Source organism: Elephas maximus, chromosome 11 (assembly GCF_024166365.1).
Source record: "Elephas maximus indicus isolate mEleMax1 chromosome 11, mEleMax1 primary haplotype, whole genome shotgun sequence".
Lineage (NCBI taxonomy): Eukaryota > Metazoa > Chordata > Mammalia > Proboscidea > Elephantidae > Elephas > Elephas maximus.
The window spans coordinates 97,416,876-97,433,572 of NC_064829.1; the positions used below are offsets into that span (position 1 = coordinate 97,416,876).

Consider the following 16,697-nt stretch of genomic DNA (forward strand, 5'->3'; position numbering starts at 1 on the left):
AGAGACCTAGACAGAGGGGGAGTGAGGGGAAGAGGAAGGAGGGAGGGAGGCAGAAAGTGAGAGAGCAAAAAAGAGATACTGTGTAGATGCCAGATATTGAGAGAGACTCAGAAAGATAAGAGGAAAAACACAAAGAGATGGGAGGGTTTGGAAGAAGAGAGACAGGAAGTGGAAAGAGGAGCAAGAATGGGGGCAGACAAAGGTGGAAACAGCCTGAGGCACAGAGAAGAAATTAAAAAAAAAAAAAAAAATTCCTTGCGCCGGGAAGAGGGACCCAGAAGTGTTGAGAGGCTGAGGAGGAGGGGCTCTGACCTCTGCAGACTCCTCCCCATCCCCCCTGAGCCTGGGTGGTAGGGAGCGGCGCTCGGCAAGGGGTGGGGGTGGGGGGTGCTCTGGAGGCGGAGGTTGGGGGAGGCAGGACGAGTGATTGCTAAGGTCGGCCAAGGCGCCTCACCAGCCGGGAATGTGCCCCGGGGACCAGTGGGTGGTTATAATCCAGGCCGAGTGCCGGGAGTCCAGGAGGAGGCTGCAGCGGCAGCAGGACAGGGTAAGCTTGAGAGGTCTGCTGGACGACCTGGGAGCGGGCTTCCCACCCCCTACCTGGGGAACGTGGCAGGTGAGGCTTGGGGGGCTCAGCTGGTGGGGGGAGTGGGGAGAGGTCTCCGTGGCTGCCTCTGGTCTCTGGTGCACCCCATCTCTCTCTTTAGCCCCCCACTTCTCGCCCTCATTGAAGGTGCTGAAGGTGGATGGGACAATGTCCGCAGCCCCTCTGTCGGGATGAAATGGGGAAAGCAGGAAAGAGAGTGGGCTGAGGGTCCCCAATATCACCTGGGCCTCTCCTCCCCCTAGGTGCGGTGGCCATGGCTACAGCAGGAGCCAGCTGGACCTGGATGCTCTGCACCCTCATCATGGTCCTGATTCTGGGGGTCACAGGTAGTCAGACCCCCGCGTGTGTGCTGGCTAACTGTGTGAAATTGTAGGTGACTGTGTATGAAGGAGCCCAGGTGGTGCAGTGATTAAGCAACTTGGCTGCTAACTAAAAGGTCTGCAGCTGGAACCCACCAGCCAGCCATTCCACCAGAGAAAGATGTGGCAGTCTGCTTCAGTAAAGATTACAGCCTTGAAAACTCTATGGGGCAGTTCTATTCTGTCCTATAGGGTCTGACAGCAATGGTTTTGTTTTGTTTTATTTCTGTGTTTGCACTAGACTAATAGAAAGATGGCCAGTTCAAACCCACCATTGGCAACCTGGAAGACAGACCTGGAACCTGCTTCTGTAAAGATTACAGCCAAGAAAACCCTCCAGAACAGTTCTACTCTGTAACACATGGGGTCGCCATGAATAGGAATTGACTCAATGGCAATGGGTTGTGTTTTGGGTTTGTTTATTGATGTATTTTGGTATGTGTAACTGTGTCATTGCCAAGCTGGATGTTGGTGTGTGGCTTTGGGGCTTTCCCCATGTACATATGATACTGTGTGTGTGTGTGTGTGTGTGTGTGTGTGTGTGTGTGAGTGTGTGTGTGTCAGAGTGACTGAAGGTGGCTGTGTTGGTGAACGTTGTGTGTGACTGCACGTGACCCTGTGATTGGGTATGTGATCGTGTGTATGTGTGTGTGCATGCAGTGTTTTTTCCCATATCAAGTCTGTGACTGACCCTTTGAGGCTATGTATGTGATTGTGTGACTGTGTGTGGGCACATTTAAGATCATGCACAGTTCTATGTGGAGTCCCTGGGTGGCGCAATCGGTTAAGTGCTTGATTACTAACCAAAAGGTTGGTGGTTGGAATGCACCCAGAGGTGCCTTGGAAGAAAGTCCTAGTGATCTGCTTCTGAGACTTTGCAGCTGTGTGCCTGGAGTTCCTGTCCCTGCCCCACTAAATCACCGGTGCAGAAACGTCTGTCACCACGAGACCATGGCTGTATGCTTGGGGGTGCTAGCTCACTGGTGGTGCACATGCTTAAGTGCTCAACTACTAGTTGAAAGGTTGGTGGTTCAAAAGGCCTGGCGATGTGCTTCTGAAAGGTTACAAGCCAGGAAAACCCTATGGAGCGCTTCTACTCTGCACACATGGGAGCGCCATGAGTCAGAATTGACTCAAAGGCAACAAACAATAACAGCAGGTCACTTGCATTGCAATATACTGGGTATGGCCGTGCAAACATCCACTGAGAGTAATTATCACCAGGTAACCAGCCTGTGTGCACGTGTGTGTGTGTGGCGGTCTCTACATACATGCACACACATCATGAGCGTGTGTGTGGTCTTATGTAAAACTTTTTGTGTCTATAGCGGTCCCCGAGTGTGTACCCGGGGGGGGGTGTGTGCCCCAAACCTGAGCTGTGCATGGAGCTGTCCCCGTGGACACCATGGGTGTCTTTCTTTGTAATGGCATGTGTGCTTCTCTGTGACAGTAGCTGTGTGCGCATTTCTTGGAGTGTCTGTGTGAATGAAGGTGGTGCCAGGGCTTTACTGCTCAGGTTCACTGGCAAGAATATAAACCAACAAGCAGACCTGGGGAAGGGGTGAGGGTACTGGTCGCTGAGTGGATGGCTGCTATATCTGTCTGTGGGTCTGGTAGGGAAGGAGGGTAGGGACAGAGGAATTCAGGAGGCACATTTGTGTCTGGGAATTCAGAAAAACCAGCCCTGTTCTCCCCTTTCACAGGAACCCCCAAGCTGAGCTGTTTTCCTGGTTCTGTATCCCTAATCCTTGCTCAGCCCCACAAGCTCTGACCCCATCCCTTCTCCTCAACAGTGCTCCAAAGTCAAGCTTTGCCTATAGTCAGAGACTGCCTTCTTGGGCTGTGCCTCCCCCAATCAGGCCACTTCTTTATGGCACACCCCCTTTGGCTGGGCCCCACCCTTACCCCAGTCTTGCCAGTCAACTCCTAGAGCACAGCTCCCACCTCCCCTCCCAAAGCTTTTGTTGCTGTGTGCCATCAAGTTGATTTCTGACTCATACTGACCCCATGTGACAGAGTAGAACTGCCCCACAGGATAGCACTGGTGGTGCAGTGGTTAAGCGCTGGCTGCTAACAGAAAGGTCATTGATTTGAACCTACCAGCTGCTACACCAGAGAAAGATGTGGCAATCTCCTTCTGTAAAGATTCACAGCCTTGGAAACCCCATGAGGCAGTTCTACTCTGTCCTATAGGCAAACTATGAGTCAGGATTGACTAGGAGCACTATGAGTCAGGATTGACTGATTGACTTGATGGCAATGGGTTAATCCTTACTGGAGCAGATTGCCAGGTCTTTCTCCCACGGAGACTCTCGGTGGGTTAGGACAGCCAACTTTTTGGTTAGCAGCCGAACTCTTAACCATTGCACCAACAGGGCTTCATCTAAAGTTGTTTTTTTATTATTGCTGTGTGCAGTAGAGTCGATTTCTACTCCTAGCGACTCCATAGGACAGAGTAGAACTGCCCCATAGGGTTTCTCAGGCTGAAATCTTTATGAGAGCAGATCACCAGGTCTTTGCTTCTGTGGAATGGCTGGTGGGTTTGAACCACTGACCTTTTGCTTAGCAGCTGAGCACTTAACCATTGCACCACCAGGGCTCCTTCTTTCAAATTTAGGGCTCATTATGTGATCGACTCTCCCAGGTGACCCTGGCCTTGGCTCTGCTCAAGTTCACTCCAAGCCCCTCCCCCATCTCAGGCTGTACCACTTCCAGCCCTGACCCCATTCACTGAGGCCTGACCCTGTTTTCTAAACCCAGGCCCCACTCCTAATGTCCTGGCTTTCTTCCCTAAGCTCTGCCCCTGAGGTTGCTCAGGGCTCCTGAACCCAACTTTGCTCTCCCCTGTCCAGCCCTCTAGGAGTCCCTGGGTGGTCCAGATGGTTAATGTGCTGGCTGCTAACCAAAAACTTGGTGGTTTGAGTTCACCCAGAAGTGTCCTGGAAGAAAGGCCTGGCAATCTGCCTCTGAAAATTCAGCCATTGAAAACCTTGTGGTGCACAGTTCTACTGGAACACACACAGGATTGCCATGAGTCAGAATCAACTCCATGACAACTAAGTCTCACCCTCTGAGCTTCAGCTACTCTCAGGAATCCTTGAAGTCCAGTCAGAGTTCAGTCTCAACACCCGAACTCTGGCTGTGTCCTTGACTCTAAACCTCCATCTTCGGTAGTTCAGTGCTTTATTCTCTAGGCTTCTCCTCAGAGCCTTGGCCCCGCCCCTAAAGCCTTGGTCACGCCCCTTCAGGGAGGTCACATCTTCTGGCTGGTCCCTCATCTTGAGATTAAGACCCACCCACTGAGCCCAAGCCCCGCCCTGACTGCAAGCTAGCCCCTGGCTCCACCTCCAGCCTCTGAGCCCCGCCCCGCCATGTTCTGTCCCCAGAGCCTCTTCTCGCAGATGAGGGTTCCTGCGATAATCCCTCACCTACTGGGCCCTCTGGGAATAACCGGGACCTTGAAGCTGGAGCTGAGGAAGACACTCGGGAGGACGACAGCAGCAGCCGCATCCTAAACGGGACCGACTGCAAGGCACACTCCCAGAAATGGCAAGCGGCGCTGTTGATGAAACCCAACCATCTCTACTGCGGCGCAGTGTTGGTGGCTCCGCAGTGGCTGCTCACGGCTGCCCACTGCAGGAAGCAGTGAGTGGGGACTCCAAGACCAGGGCTGGACAGGGGTTGGGGAGGGCTGAGTGGGGGATAGCGGTGTGGAGGGGTGGTTGTGGAGGGGATGGACTGGGAGTGAGGGAGCAGGAGAGGTAGAGTTGGGGATGGAGTTAGTGATGGAGTTGGAGAGGAGAATGGGGTGGGGTTGGGGTTCCCTTAGGGAGAGGGTTGTGGTAGGGAATGAGAGTTAGGGATAGTTTAGTATAGAGATTGGAGATTAGAAGCGGGGGAGGGGTGAAGATGGAGCTAGGAATGGAACTGGAATTGGAAATAGATATGGAGTTTATAATGGGGTTGGTGTTAGAGTTAGTGATAGGTTTGGGGATGGATAGATTTGAAGCTGGGAATCCATATGTCGATGGTTTGGGAGTGGGGGAAGGATTAGCGCTGGGATAATAGTTGGGGTTGGCGATGGGATGGAATGGATTTGGGGTTGGGAATATATATGTTGATGGTTTAGGGGATACAGATGGCCTTAGGGTTGGCTCTAGAACTGGAGGTGGGTATAAAGATGAAATTGGGGATAGATGTAGAGTTGAGGATAGGGTTAGGGTTAGAGTTATGGATAGGGTTGTGGATAGTTGGATTTGAGGTTGAGAATGACTGGATTTGGTGTGGTTGAATGTGTATGTTGATGGTTTAGGGTAGGGAAAGAATTAGAGCTAGAGTTAGAGTTGGTAATGGGATGGGCATGGGGTTGGGGAATAAAGACGTGACTGAGGTGGGGATAGGCATGGGATTGGGAATAAAAATGGAGTTGGGAGTGGTGTTGGGGCTGGAGTTGAGGATGGGGTGGAGGGACAGGGACTACATTTGGGGCTGGGGTTGTCATTGGATTTGGGAGTAGCGATCAGGGTGGGTGGCGATCTGAACCATCCTCCTCAGTATTTCCAGAATCTTTCTTGGTCGACATTCCCTGTCACCTGTCTATGAATCCGGGCAGCAGATACTCCAAGGGATCAAATCGATTCCCCACCCTGGCTACTCTCACCCAGGCCACTCCAGTGACCTCATGCTTATTAAAATGAATAGAAAAATCCATGAGAATCAGAACATCAAGCCCATCAACATCTCCTCCCATTGTCCATCTGCCGGGACCACCTGCATGGTATCTGGCTGGGGAACAACCAGCAGCCCCCAGCGTGAGTGCCCAGGTCCCTCTTGATGCCCGCCCATATCTATCTTCCTCCTTGCCTTGTCTTTCTCCACCTCTCATTGTGGTTCTGATATGTGTGTCTCTGTTGGACAGTTAAATTCCCCAAGGCCCTTCAGTGCTTGAACATCACTGTGCTGAGTGACGAGAGATGCAGGAAGGCCTACCCAGGCCAGATAGATCGCACCATGTTCTGTGCTGGAGACAAGGGGGGCAGAGACTCCTGCCAGGTGAGAGAGAATTCGAAACTTCTCCATTTACTCAGTAGATACACACTAAGTGCCAACTATGTTGCCTGGAACTGCGCCAAGTGTTGGGGATCTCGTGATGATCAAAACCATTAGGACGCCTGTTCTCACAGAGTTTGTGTTTTGGGGTAGTGCTGTCTGATAGTAATGTAATGTTAGCCACAGAGGTAGTTTTGAATTTTCTGGACGCCACATTGAAAAAGTAAAAAGAAACCAAAACCAAAAAAGCCCACTGCCATCGAGTCAATTCTGACTCATAGTGACCCTACAGAACAGAGTAGAGCTGCCCCATAGAGTTTCCGAGGAGAGCCTGGTAGATTGGAACTGCCGACCTCTTGATTAGCAGCTGTAGTTGTTAACCACTGCGCCACCAGGGTTTCTGTAAAACAAGTGAGGTTAATTTTAGTAATATGTTTTATTTAACCCAACATATTCAAAATACCATCATTTCAAAATGTAGTTAATATAAAACAGTTATGAAGGAGATATTTTAAATTCTTTTTTTCTTTTGGACTCAGTCTTTGAAAGGCAGTGTGTATTTTACAGTGGCCAACCAAACCACTTGCCGCTGAGTCAATTCTGACTCATGGTGACCCCACATGTGTCAGAGTAGAAATGTGCTCCGTAAGGTTTTCAATGGCTAATTTTTTGGCAGTAGATTGCCAAGCTTTTCTTTCTGGCACCTCTGGGTGGCCTCAAACCACCAACCTTTCAGTTAGCACCAAGCACGTTAACCATTTGCACCACCCACTAGCACCACATCTCAACTCAGACTAGTCATGTTTCAAGTGCTCAGTAGCACAGTAACCAAAAGGTCAGCAGTTCAAATCCACCAGTGGCTCCAGGGGAGAAAGATCTGGTGATCTGTTCCCATAAAGATTTCAGCCTAGGAAATCCTGTGGGGCAGCTCTACTCTGTAACACATGAGGTCACCATGAATTGCAGCTGACTTGACAACACACAACAACCTTTCCCACCCCAGCTCCCCAACTCTTCCCATCCAATTTCTGGCCCTTCCTTACCAGTGAGCAGCAGCACCAGGCTCAAGGAGAAGTCTGGATACTTGGCCAGGACATGGGGCACTTGCAGAGGGAAACTGTCCTGCAGGGCCTGGGAGATGCGGTTCCCAACCAGGCTGTCCAAGGTAGTGCTCCAGGCCCTGGTGACACTGGCAGCACCTGCAGGAGGAACGTTCATCTATAAACATTAATTGAACCCTGACTATGTTCCAAAGGAGCCCTGCTGGCACAGTAAGCGCTCCTCCGCTAACCCAAAAGTTGGTGGTTCGAATCTACCAGCCATTCCTCAGGAGAAAGTCCTGGCGATCTGTTCCCACCCTGTAGAGATTAAACAAACAAGCAAAAAAAAAAAAAAAACCAAACTTCTTATTGTCAAGTCAATTCTAACTCATAGCAACCCTACAGATTACAGTTTAGGAAATCCTATGGGGCAGTTCTGCTCTGTCACATGGGGCCACTGTGAGTCAGCACCCAACAACTCTAACCCAAAGGTTGGTGGTTTGAATCCACCCAGTGGCTCTGGGGGAGAAAGACCCGGGGATCTGCTCCCATAAAGGTTACAGCCTAGCAAACCCTATGGAGTAGTTCTACTCTGCCCTATAGGCTCGCTGTGAGTTGGATTCGACTCGACGGGAATCAACAATAACAAACCCTGGGCTCAGGCAGAGCTTCAGAACTTAAAGATTTTACAGACCTGACAATTGCAACAACCTCCCAGGTCTTTCTTCCAGGCAATTTCATCTCTGCCCCCACTTAACACCGTAGGCACACACATCTTCATGTGGACCAGGTGTTGGGGTAAAAGGAATTTTATCAGAAGAAGAATTCATCTTCTTCAAATTCATCTGATTTGAATTCAAACCTTTTAAACAATATAGCCTTTCCATAGCCAAAGTCAGTTAGTACTTTGTTCTTTTGGGGAGCCCCTGGATGGTGCAAATGGTTAACCTGTTCACCTGCTAACTGAAAGTTTGGAGGTTTGAGTCCACCCAGAGGCACCTTGGAAGAAAGGCTTTGTGACCTACTTCCGAAAAGTCAGCCATTGGAAACCATGGGAGCACAGTTCTACTCGGAATTGACAGCAACTGGGTTTTTTGTTTGTTTTTGCAGACTTCAAGTTGCATTTTTGTACTTGGATGTGTTCTGGGTGTGGCCAGTAAAAGCTACAAGCAAGAAATGATAACAACACTAATAATACAATAATGTTGTTGTCAGGTGCCCTTGAGTTAATTTTTGACTCAGAGGACTCCATGTGACAGAGCAGAACTGCCCCATAGGGTTTTCTAGGCTATAATCTTTACAGGAGCAGATCACCAGGTCTTCCTCTTCAGAGCTGCTGGATGAGTTCAAACAACCAACCTTTTGGTCAGCAGCCAAGCACTTAACCATGTGCCACCAGGGCTCCTTAGTATAGTAATAATGGCAGCTAATTAATTGCCTGATACTGTTTTAAGCAGTTTACATGCATCAATTCATTAACTCATTTAATCATTATTATTAGCCCCATTTTGCAGACAAGGAACCAAGGATCCAAGCAGTTAACTAACTGGCTCTCAAAAGAAAGACAGGAGAACTCTGCAGGGATATTAAACAAACAAACAAAAAATCAGAAAAATTCAACCACAAGAAAGTAAAAATGTAGATGTCCAGGCAGCCAAGGTCTTCCACCTTAAAACAGTGTGTTCTAGTGGGGAAAGAAGCCAGGTTCTTAAGCTTCCTTCTAATTGATACAAGTTTATTACCAGTTTCCACTGACTCTGGCACCCATATGTGTCAGAGCTGAACTGTGCTCCATAGGGTTTTCAATGGCTGATTTTTCAGAAGTAGATCTCCAGGCCTTTCTTCCGAGGCACCTCTGCATGAACTCTAACCTCCAACCTTTCGGTTAGCAGTTGAGCACATTAACTGTTTGCACCACCCAGGGGCTCCATGTGTGGTTATTCATATTTTGCATAAACATAAATAATAAACCCATGGCCATGGAGTTGATTCCAACTCATGTAGGAATTACTGAATTGGCATATGCTTTGCTTTTTTTGTTGTTGTATAAATCTTCACCACAAAAAAAAAAATTCTAGCACAGAAAAACCATAAAACCAAACCTGTTGCTGTCGAGTTGATTCTTACTCATAATGACCTATGGGACAGAATAGAGCTGCCCCCATAGAGTTTCCTAGGCTGTAATCTTTATGGAAAAAAACCAAATAGGGTCACTATGAGTCGGAATCGACTCGATGGCAGTGGGTTTGGTTTTGGTTCTTTTAATCTTTATGGAAGCAGATTGCCACATCTTTCTCCCACGGAGCAGCTGGTGGGTTCAAACTGATGACCTTTTGGTTAGCAGCCCAGCCAAGCACTTAATCACTGCACCACCAGGGCTCCTTAAGATAAGTAATAAATGATGATAAGGAGTGGTATTATTATTATAGGAGGGTAATTACAGGACTAAAGGAGCCTTGGTGGTGCAATGGTTAAAGCGGCTCTATGGGAGAAAAGACCTGGTGATCTGCTCCTGTAAAGACTGCAGCCTAGGAAACCCCATGGGGCAGTTCCGCTGTGTCCTATGGGATTGCTGTGAGTCAGAATCAACTCTACAGCGAAGAGTTTTTGTTTTTGTTTTTATGGGCAACTCAAATTAGTCCAAGACAATGGTTCTCAACTGGAGGTGATTTTACCCCCCAGGGGACATTTGGCAATGCCTGGAGACATTTTTGATTGTCATGACTTTCAGGGGTGGGGGCATGCTACTGGCATCTAGTGGGTAGAGGCCAGGGATGCTGCTAAACATCATACAATGTTCAGGATAGCCCCCTACAACAAAGGACTATCTGTCCCCAAGTGCCAACAGTGCTGAGACTGAGAAATTCTCCTCTAGGGGCAGGGACCTGCATATCTTGAAAGTGAGGTTTAAGTACAGGATGGATTTGAGTTGAGGATGGGTGAGGAGTTGAAGAAGGGGAGGAAGAAGGAGAGCATGCAGTAGGAGAAATAAGGTATCCAAAGGCTGGAGGGAAGAGCAGAGAGATATAGAGAGAGACAAAGAGACACACAATGAGGGAGACAGACAGAAACAGGGAATAGAGACAAAGAAAGGAGATGCTGAGAGGTAGAGTCAGAAATGAAGATGTTTGGAGAAAGACTGGTTATTGTTAGTTGCCATCAAGTCCATTCTGACTCATGGCAACCCCGTGTGTTACAGAGTAGAACTGCTCCATAGGATTTTCTTGGCTGTAATCTTAATGGAAGCAGATTGACAGGCCTTTTCTTCCATTGTGTGGGTTCGAACTACCAACTCTTTAGGTTAGCAGTCCAGTGCAAACTGTTTGCGCCACCTAGGAACCTTAAGGGTTGGGTAAAAAAAAAAAAAGTAGAGAAGGGCAAATGAGGTTTCTAAAGGTTGCACTTGGGGTGACATATTAATAACATTCTTCCTCTCTCTTTTTACCTGTGTCTCCATCTCTTTTTCTATGTCTCTTCACCTCTGTAATTTCTACTTCCACATCTGTGTCTCTTGCTGTCCTTGTCCATCTCCATCTCTCTGGAGTCTCCTGTCTCCTTCCTTCCACATCTCTGCCTCTCTTTTTGCCTCCCTTTCTTCCTGCCACAGGGTGACTCCGGGGGCCCCGTGGTCTGCAATGGCATGCTGCAGGGCCTCGTGTCCTGGGGAGATTTCCCCTGTGGCAAACCCAGCAAACCCGGCGTCTACACCAACCTCTGTCAGTTCACCAAGTGGATCCATGGCACCATCAAATCGAACTCATGAGTCATCCCAGGACCCAGCATTCAGCTCCCGTCTCCACCACCACAAGTCCCCACTCCTGCAGGGACCCCCAACACTCCTTCCAGACCCCCGTTACTTCTGAAGGATGTTAATGTCTCCAGTCCCCCACCCCCAATGTCTCTTGGAGTCAGAAGATCCCTTCTCTGACATTGCACTGACCTTGTCTGTCTAGTTGGATCCTGGGGACAGTTCCCAGAATGACCAGTCTCCACAGAATGACCAGCTTCCTCCCTCAGGCTCAGGGCCTATCCCTTCTCTGTGGTGGTGACCCTAATCTGGTCCCAGAAATAAAGTGTCTAAGGAGAATTGGACTCTGTGTGTGGCTGTTTTCCCTGTGTCGCTCATTGAATCGCTGGATGTCTTAGTTACCTGGTGCTGCTATAACAGAAAAAACACAAGTGTGTCACTTTAACAATCAGGAATTTATTTTCTCACAGTTTAGGAGGCTGGAAGTCCGAATTCAGGGCACTGGCTCTAGGAGAAGGCTTTCTGTCTGTGTTGGCTCTGGGGAAAGTCCTTGTCTCTTTTCAGCTTCTGTTCCTAAGTTCCTTGGTGATCTTCACGTGATGTGGCATCTATCTTTCCCCATATTTGCTTGCTTGCTTCTGTTCCTAATGCGCTCTTTTTATTATCTCAAAAGTGATTGGCTTAAGACACACCCTACACTGATATGTTCTCATTAACATAACAGAGAAAACCGTATTCCCAAATGGGGTTACATCCACAAGTACAGAGGTTAGGAGTCCAACACATATTTTGGGGGGACACTTTCAATCTATAGCACATGTAACACTTCTCCCCTCTGGGTTACTGTGTTGGCTATCTTAGGTTATTTCTGTTGCAAGAAACAGAGACCCACTCAAGCTGCTTTTCCTCTTCTTAGCACTTGTCGATGGTGTTCGCTTCCCAGGGCTGCTGTGAGAACGTGCCACAAAGTGGGTGGCTCTAAACAACAGAAATCTTTTGTGGTGTGTTTGGTAAATGTATGGTTAAGAAAACATTTGCCATTTCAACCAGCTTCACATGTACATGTTTTCAATTGCCTCATATGCCTCTGAAAGCTGGACAATGAATAAGGAAGACCAAAGAAGAATTGATGTCTTTGAATTGTGGTGTTGACGAAGAATATTGTATATACCATGGACTGCCAGAAGAACAAACAAGACTGTCTTGGAAGAAGTACAACCAGAATGCTCCTTAGAAGCAAGGATGGTGAGACTATGTCTTGCATACTTTGGACATGTTATCAGGAGGGATCAGTCCCTGGAGAAGGACATCATGCCTGGTAAATAAAGGGTCAGAGAAAAAGGGGAAGACCCTCAATGAGATGCATTGACACAGTGGCTACAATCATGGGCTCAAGCATAACAACAATAGTGAGAATTGTGCAGGACTAAGGCAGTGTTTTGTTCTGTTGTACATGGGGCCACTATGAGTTGGAACCAACTCAACAGCACCTAACAACAACACATGTGCAGTTCAGTGACATTAAATATGTTCGTCATGTTGTTCAACCATCTGCATTAACCATTCCTGTATTTTTCCATCACACCTATCAGTATCTCAGTGTCCCGAAAGTGAAACAACACAGATTTATTGCCTTACAGTTCTGGAGGCTGAATTCAGGATGCCAGTACGGCCATGTTCTCTGAAGGCTCTAGAAGAAGATCCTTTCTTGTCTCTCCTCACTTCTAATAGCGCCTGAGTAGAAAAGGGAGGCAAAAGAATATCCATGAATTGAAATTGGAAAATCTCCAGACAGATGCAGCTGCCTGCGGGAACTCTCACTCTTAATGATCTTCTCTCATGGTCTCTCTCTTCACATTTTCTCCAGTGGGCGTCTTCTGCTTCCTCATCATATCAGCTCCATGTGACCTCCCATAGCTTCTGCCTCCCCTTGATATTATTGGCTTTTCTTAGTTCAAGGTGAGTATGTTTGTGTGTGTGTGTGTGTGTGTCTGTGTGTGTGAGAGAGAGAGAGAGAGAGAGAGAATGGTTGACTACTCTTGGGTCAGGTGCTGACTCTGGACCCAGTCAGCTGTGGCCAACCAAGGTGGGGCCATATCCCACAACCAGGATTCCCCAACCACCCCTTCCTTCATCAGTAGCTAGGGACAGGGCAGTTCCCCGACAGAGGGGCATCTAAGGAATAATATGTATGATATGTGCTGTGGGCACCACTTGAAGGGATGCAGGCACCGCTGAGCAGTTTCTATTAACATCGCAATTTCCATCACATCATTCAGCAAGCTAAAACTACTACTTTCATATTTGAGAGCCTCCATGGATCAAGGCAGACTGTATGATCTTGCTCTGCTGAATGTAGAAAGAGAAGAAACTGAAAAAATGACTTTGAGCACATCTTAGACCAATTCTCATCAGTGAAAGCAAGGAAGGGGCAGTTGTAATTTTCGTTAGTGCCATAATGTGTCAAATAAAAAATTAACAAGCTTGACTTGTGTTTTTGAGTCGATACTACGGTAAAGTCATCTAAAAGATAGGTGTCAGACGTTTGAATGGGGCACAATTTCAGGGCTTGCCATAGGCACTATTTTCCGTAGATATGCCTCTGAGTTCCCCTAAGAAGGTTGCGGGCATGGCCGTCAATGAAAGGGATACCCACCTGTGGTATTTCTGTTACACTTGTGGTATTTCTGTTACAATAACACTTAGAAAACTAAGGCATATGCTGACCCAACATCCACAGAGACTATGGTGAAAAGGGTTTAGGGAAGCAGTGTCCTTGATCCTCTACCCATCCAAGATGCGAGCACCGTCTCCAAGCACCTCATCCTGATGGAAGAACCTGGATGTATCCCCGTTGGGGTTCAGGCTTAGGGGTAAGGAGATCAGAAATAGAGGTGCGCGGACCAAGAGGCAGAGGGTGATGTTTTCTGAACTTGTCTAAACTGGCACTGGGCAAGCTGGGCGCAACTGAGATGTAGTCGTCAAACACATGTACATGATGAGGCTCACTCTCTTGGTTGCCCACCCAATACCCATTCTCCCCACTTCATTCCCACCTGTGCCAACCATTGCTCAGGGTGGCAAGTGACCTGGAGAAAGGTGTGCATTCTCCAGCTGGGTGGCCATGTGATTCAGTTCTAAGAAATATGACGTAAGCTGAAACCTACTGGCTGGGCTTTCCTGGGAAGTTTTTCTTCTGTTGGCAAGAGGGAGAGGGTAAGGTTTGACCCTCCTCTCTTCTCACCTGGAATGTAAATGGCTGGAGGTGGGCCAGCCACCCTGCACCATGAGGATTAAAGCTACAGGTTAAAGATAGGACTGCAAGAAGCAAGAAGAAACCCATGTTCTTGATGAGTTCCTCATGCAAGCACCTGCTCCAGGCAGAGGTATATCTAAGGTACGACAGGTATGACATGTGCCCTAGGCACCACTTGATGGCAGTGGAGGGGGGAGACCAGCAATGTGCAGTTTCTATTAGCCATCTCAGTTTCCATCACCAGCTGTGAGGGATCATTCAGGCAATTTAAACTAATTGCCATAGGCTCTGTTTTTCTTTGATTCTAGGCGTAAATTTCCAGCATCTGGGCTTGGAAAAGGGAGAATCAAACCCTGTGTCTGGGCTACTGTAGGTGGTTGTCTTAATTTTTTAGTGCTGCTGTAACAGAATACCACAGGGTATTTAACAAACAAAAACGTATTTTCTCACGGTTTGTTGTTATGTTGTTGTTGGGTGCCGTCGAATTGATTCTGACTCAGAGATCTCATAGGATAGAGTAGAACAACCCCATAGGGCTTCCTAGGCTGAAATCTTTACGGAAGCAGATCAACAGGTCTTTTCTCCTGCGGAGCTGCTGCATGAGTTCAAACCACCAACCTTTCAGTTAGCAGCTGAGTGCTTAACTGTTGTGCCACCAGGGCTCCTTTTTCACAGTTTAGGAGACTAGAAGTCTGAATTCAGGTCGCTGGCTCTAGGGGAGAGCTCTGATGGCTTAGTGGTTAGGTGCTAAGCTGCTAACATGGCAGCCTGCTTCCATAAAGATGGCAGCCTTGGACACCCTGTGGGCCAGTTCTACTCTGTCTTACAGGGTCGCTGTGAGTCAGAATTGACTCCATGGCAACAGGTTTTAACAGCTTTAGGAAGGCTGTCTCTTTGTCTGCTTTTGCAGTTGGGGAGAATCCTTGTCTCTTTCAGCTTCTCTTCCTTGGTTCCTTGGCAATCTCATGTGATATGGCATATATCTTCCCTCATCTGTGACTCCTACCTCTATGCTTGATCTTCTCTTTTTATATCTCAGAAGTGATTGGTTTAAGACACACCCTACACTGATCTGGACTTGTTAACATAACAAAGAAAAACCTATTCCCAAATGGTATCACATCACAGGTGTAGGGGTTAGGATTTACAGCACATATTTTGGGAGGACAGAATTCAGTCCTTATCAGTGGGGTATAGGGCAGAGGGGAATGAAGTCTTTAAGAACTGAAAGCTGAGCTAAGACATCATGCAGACTTCTCTCGGCAGGCTCGACTTTCCCTTCTTAGATAAGGATGGATATTTTTTCCAACATGGCTGATTCCAGAACAAGGAAGGCATAGATACCTGAGAATAGTTCCTGTTGAGGGTGGAGATGAGCTGTGTGTTTCTTGCATGATGACATAAGCAGTAGGCAGAAAAGGGCCATGGTGGTGCAAGAAATAAGCTTCTTGCCCTACTAGCTATGAAGACATCCTGCAAAACAAAACAAAAAAAATTTTAAGTATGATATTAGTGCAAGAACAGACAAGTGGACCAAGGAGACAGAGAGAGCTTTCAGAAAGAGAGCCATATGGAAGTTAAATTAATATCACATAATCTGTGGGGAGTTAATATATGATAAAATACAGCCCAAGTTAATGAGGAAATACGGTATATTTAATAAACAGTGTTGAGAAAATTGGCTCACCGTGTGGAAAATATAAACTTAGATGGCTATCTAATACCACACACGAAGATGGAGCAATATGTGAAAGATAGTCTTATAAAGCTAATAGGAAACAATGAAGGAGAATATCTTTGAATTTCTGTGACAGGGAATGGCTTATTAAGACTTCAAAAGCACAGATCATGAGACAAAACGTTGATTAACTTTATTATATCAAAACTAAGAATTTCTTCTTAAAGAAGATTAAAATGGACAGAGTTCCGGTGGTTGTCAAGGGTTCGAGGAGATGGGGAAGGACAGGGCACTTTTATGGCAGTGAAACACTTCTGTATGATACTCTAATGATGGACACATGACCCTATGTATTCAACAAGACCCATAGCACTGTACAACACAAAGAGTGAGCCCTCAAGTGAACTATGGGCTTTAGTTAATAAATGTATTAATATTGTTTCATCAGTTGTAACAAATGCATCACACTAATGTAAGATGTTAATAGTAAGAGAAACTGTGTGCAGGTGGAGAGGAGGTAAATGAGAATTCTCTGTATGCCTAATGCTACACTATAAATGAAGTATATAAAAATGGACAGAGTTAATAGACATTCTTTCAGAATGGGAGAAGGTAACTGTAATATCAAAAACTGACAAGGGATTAATATCTACAATATGTAAAAAGTACTTGTGAATTAACAAGAAAAAGATGAGCATCTTATGGGAAAATGGGCAAAGGACAAGAACAGACAATTTGCAGAAACAAAAACTCCAAAAGCTGGCATGCATATGAGGAGATGTTCAAACTCACTAGTTACCAGAGCCGTGTAAATTAAAGCAAAAAAGAGATATCACTTTACACCAATTAAACTGTGCAAAATTGGAAGGCTGGATACTGTCAGGTGTTGCAGGGATGTGAGGACACCAGAATGCTCAAGCAGTTCTGGGGTGAGCATGGTGCCTCCAATTCCAAAGACAG

At 47.1% G+C, this 16,697-nt stretch overlaps 1 protein-coding gene across 1 annotated transcript; it reads left to right on the top strand.

Moving 5' to 3' along the window:
* The first annotated feature begins 534 nt into the window (after positions 1 to 534).
* Positions 535 to 10,939, top strand: LOC126085558 (kallikrein-5-like). Its single transcript, XM_049901097.1, has 6 exons — positions 535 to 616; positions 850 to 933; positions 4,353 to 4,611; positions 5,521 to 5,777; positions 5,885 to 6,018; positions 10,663 to 10,939. Exons 2-6 carry the CDS (start codon positions 861 to 863, stop codon positions 10,816 to 10,818), a joined length of 879 nt encoding a protein of 292 aa, XP_049757054.1. The 5' UTR covers positions 535 to 616; positions 850 to 860; the 3' UTR covers positions 10,819 to 10,939.
* Positions 10,940 to 16,697: the final 5,758 nt, after the last annotated feature.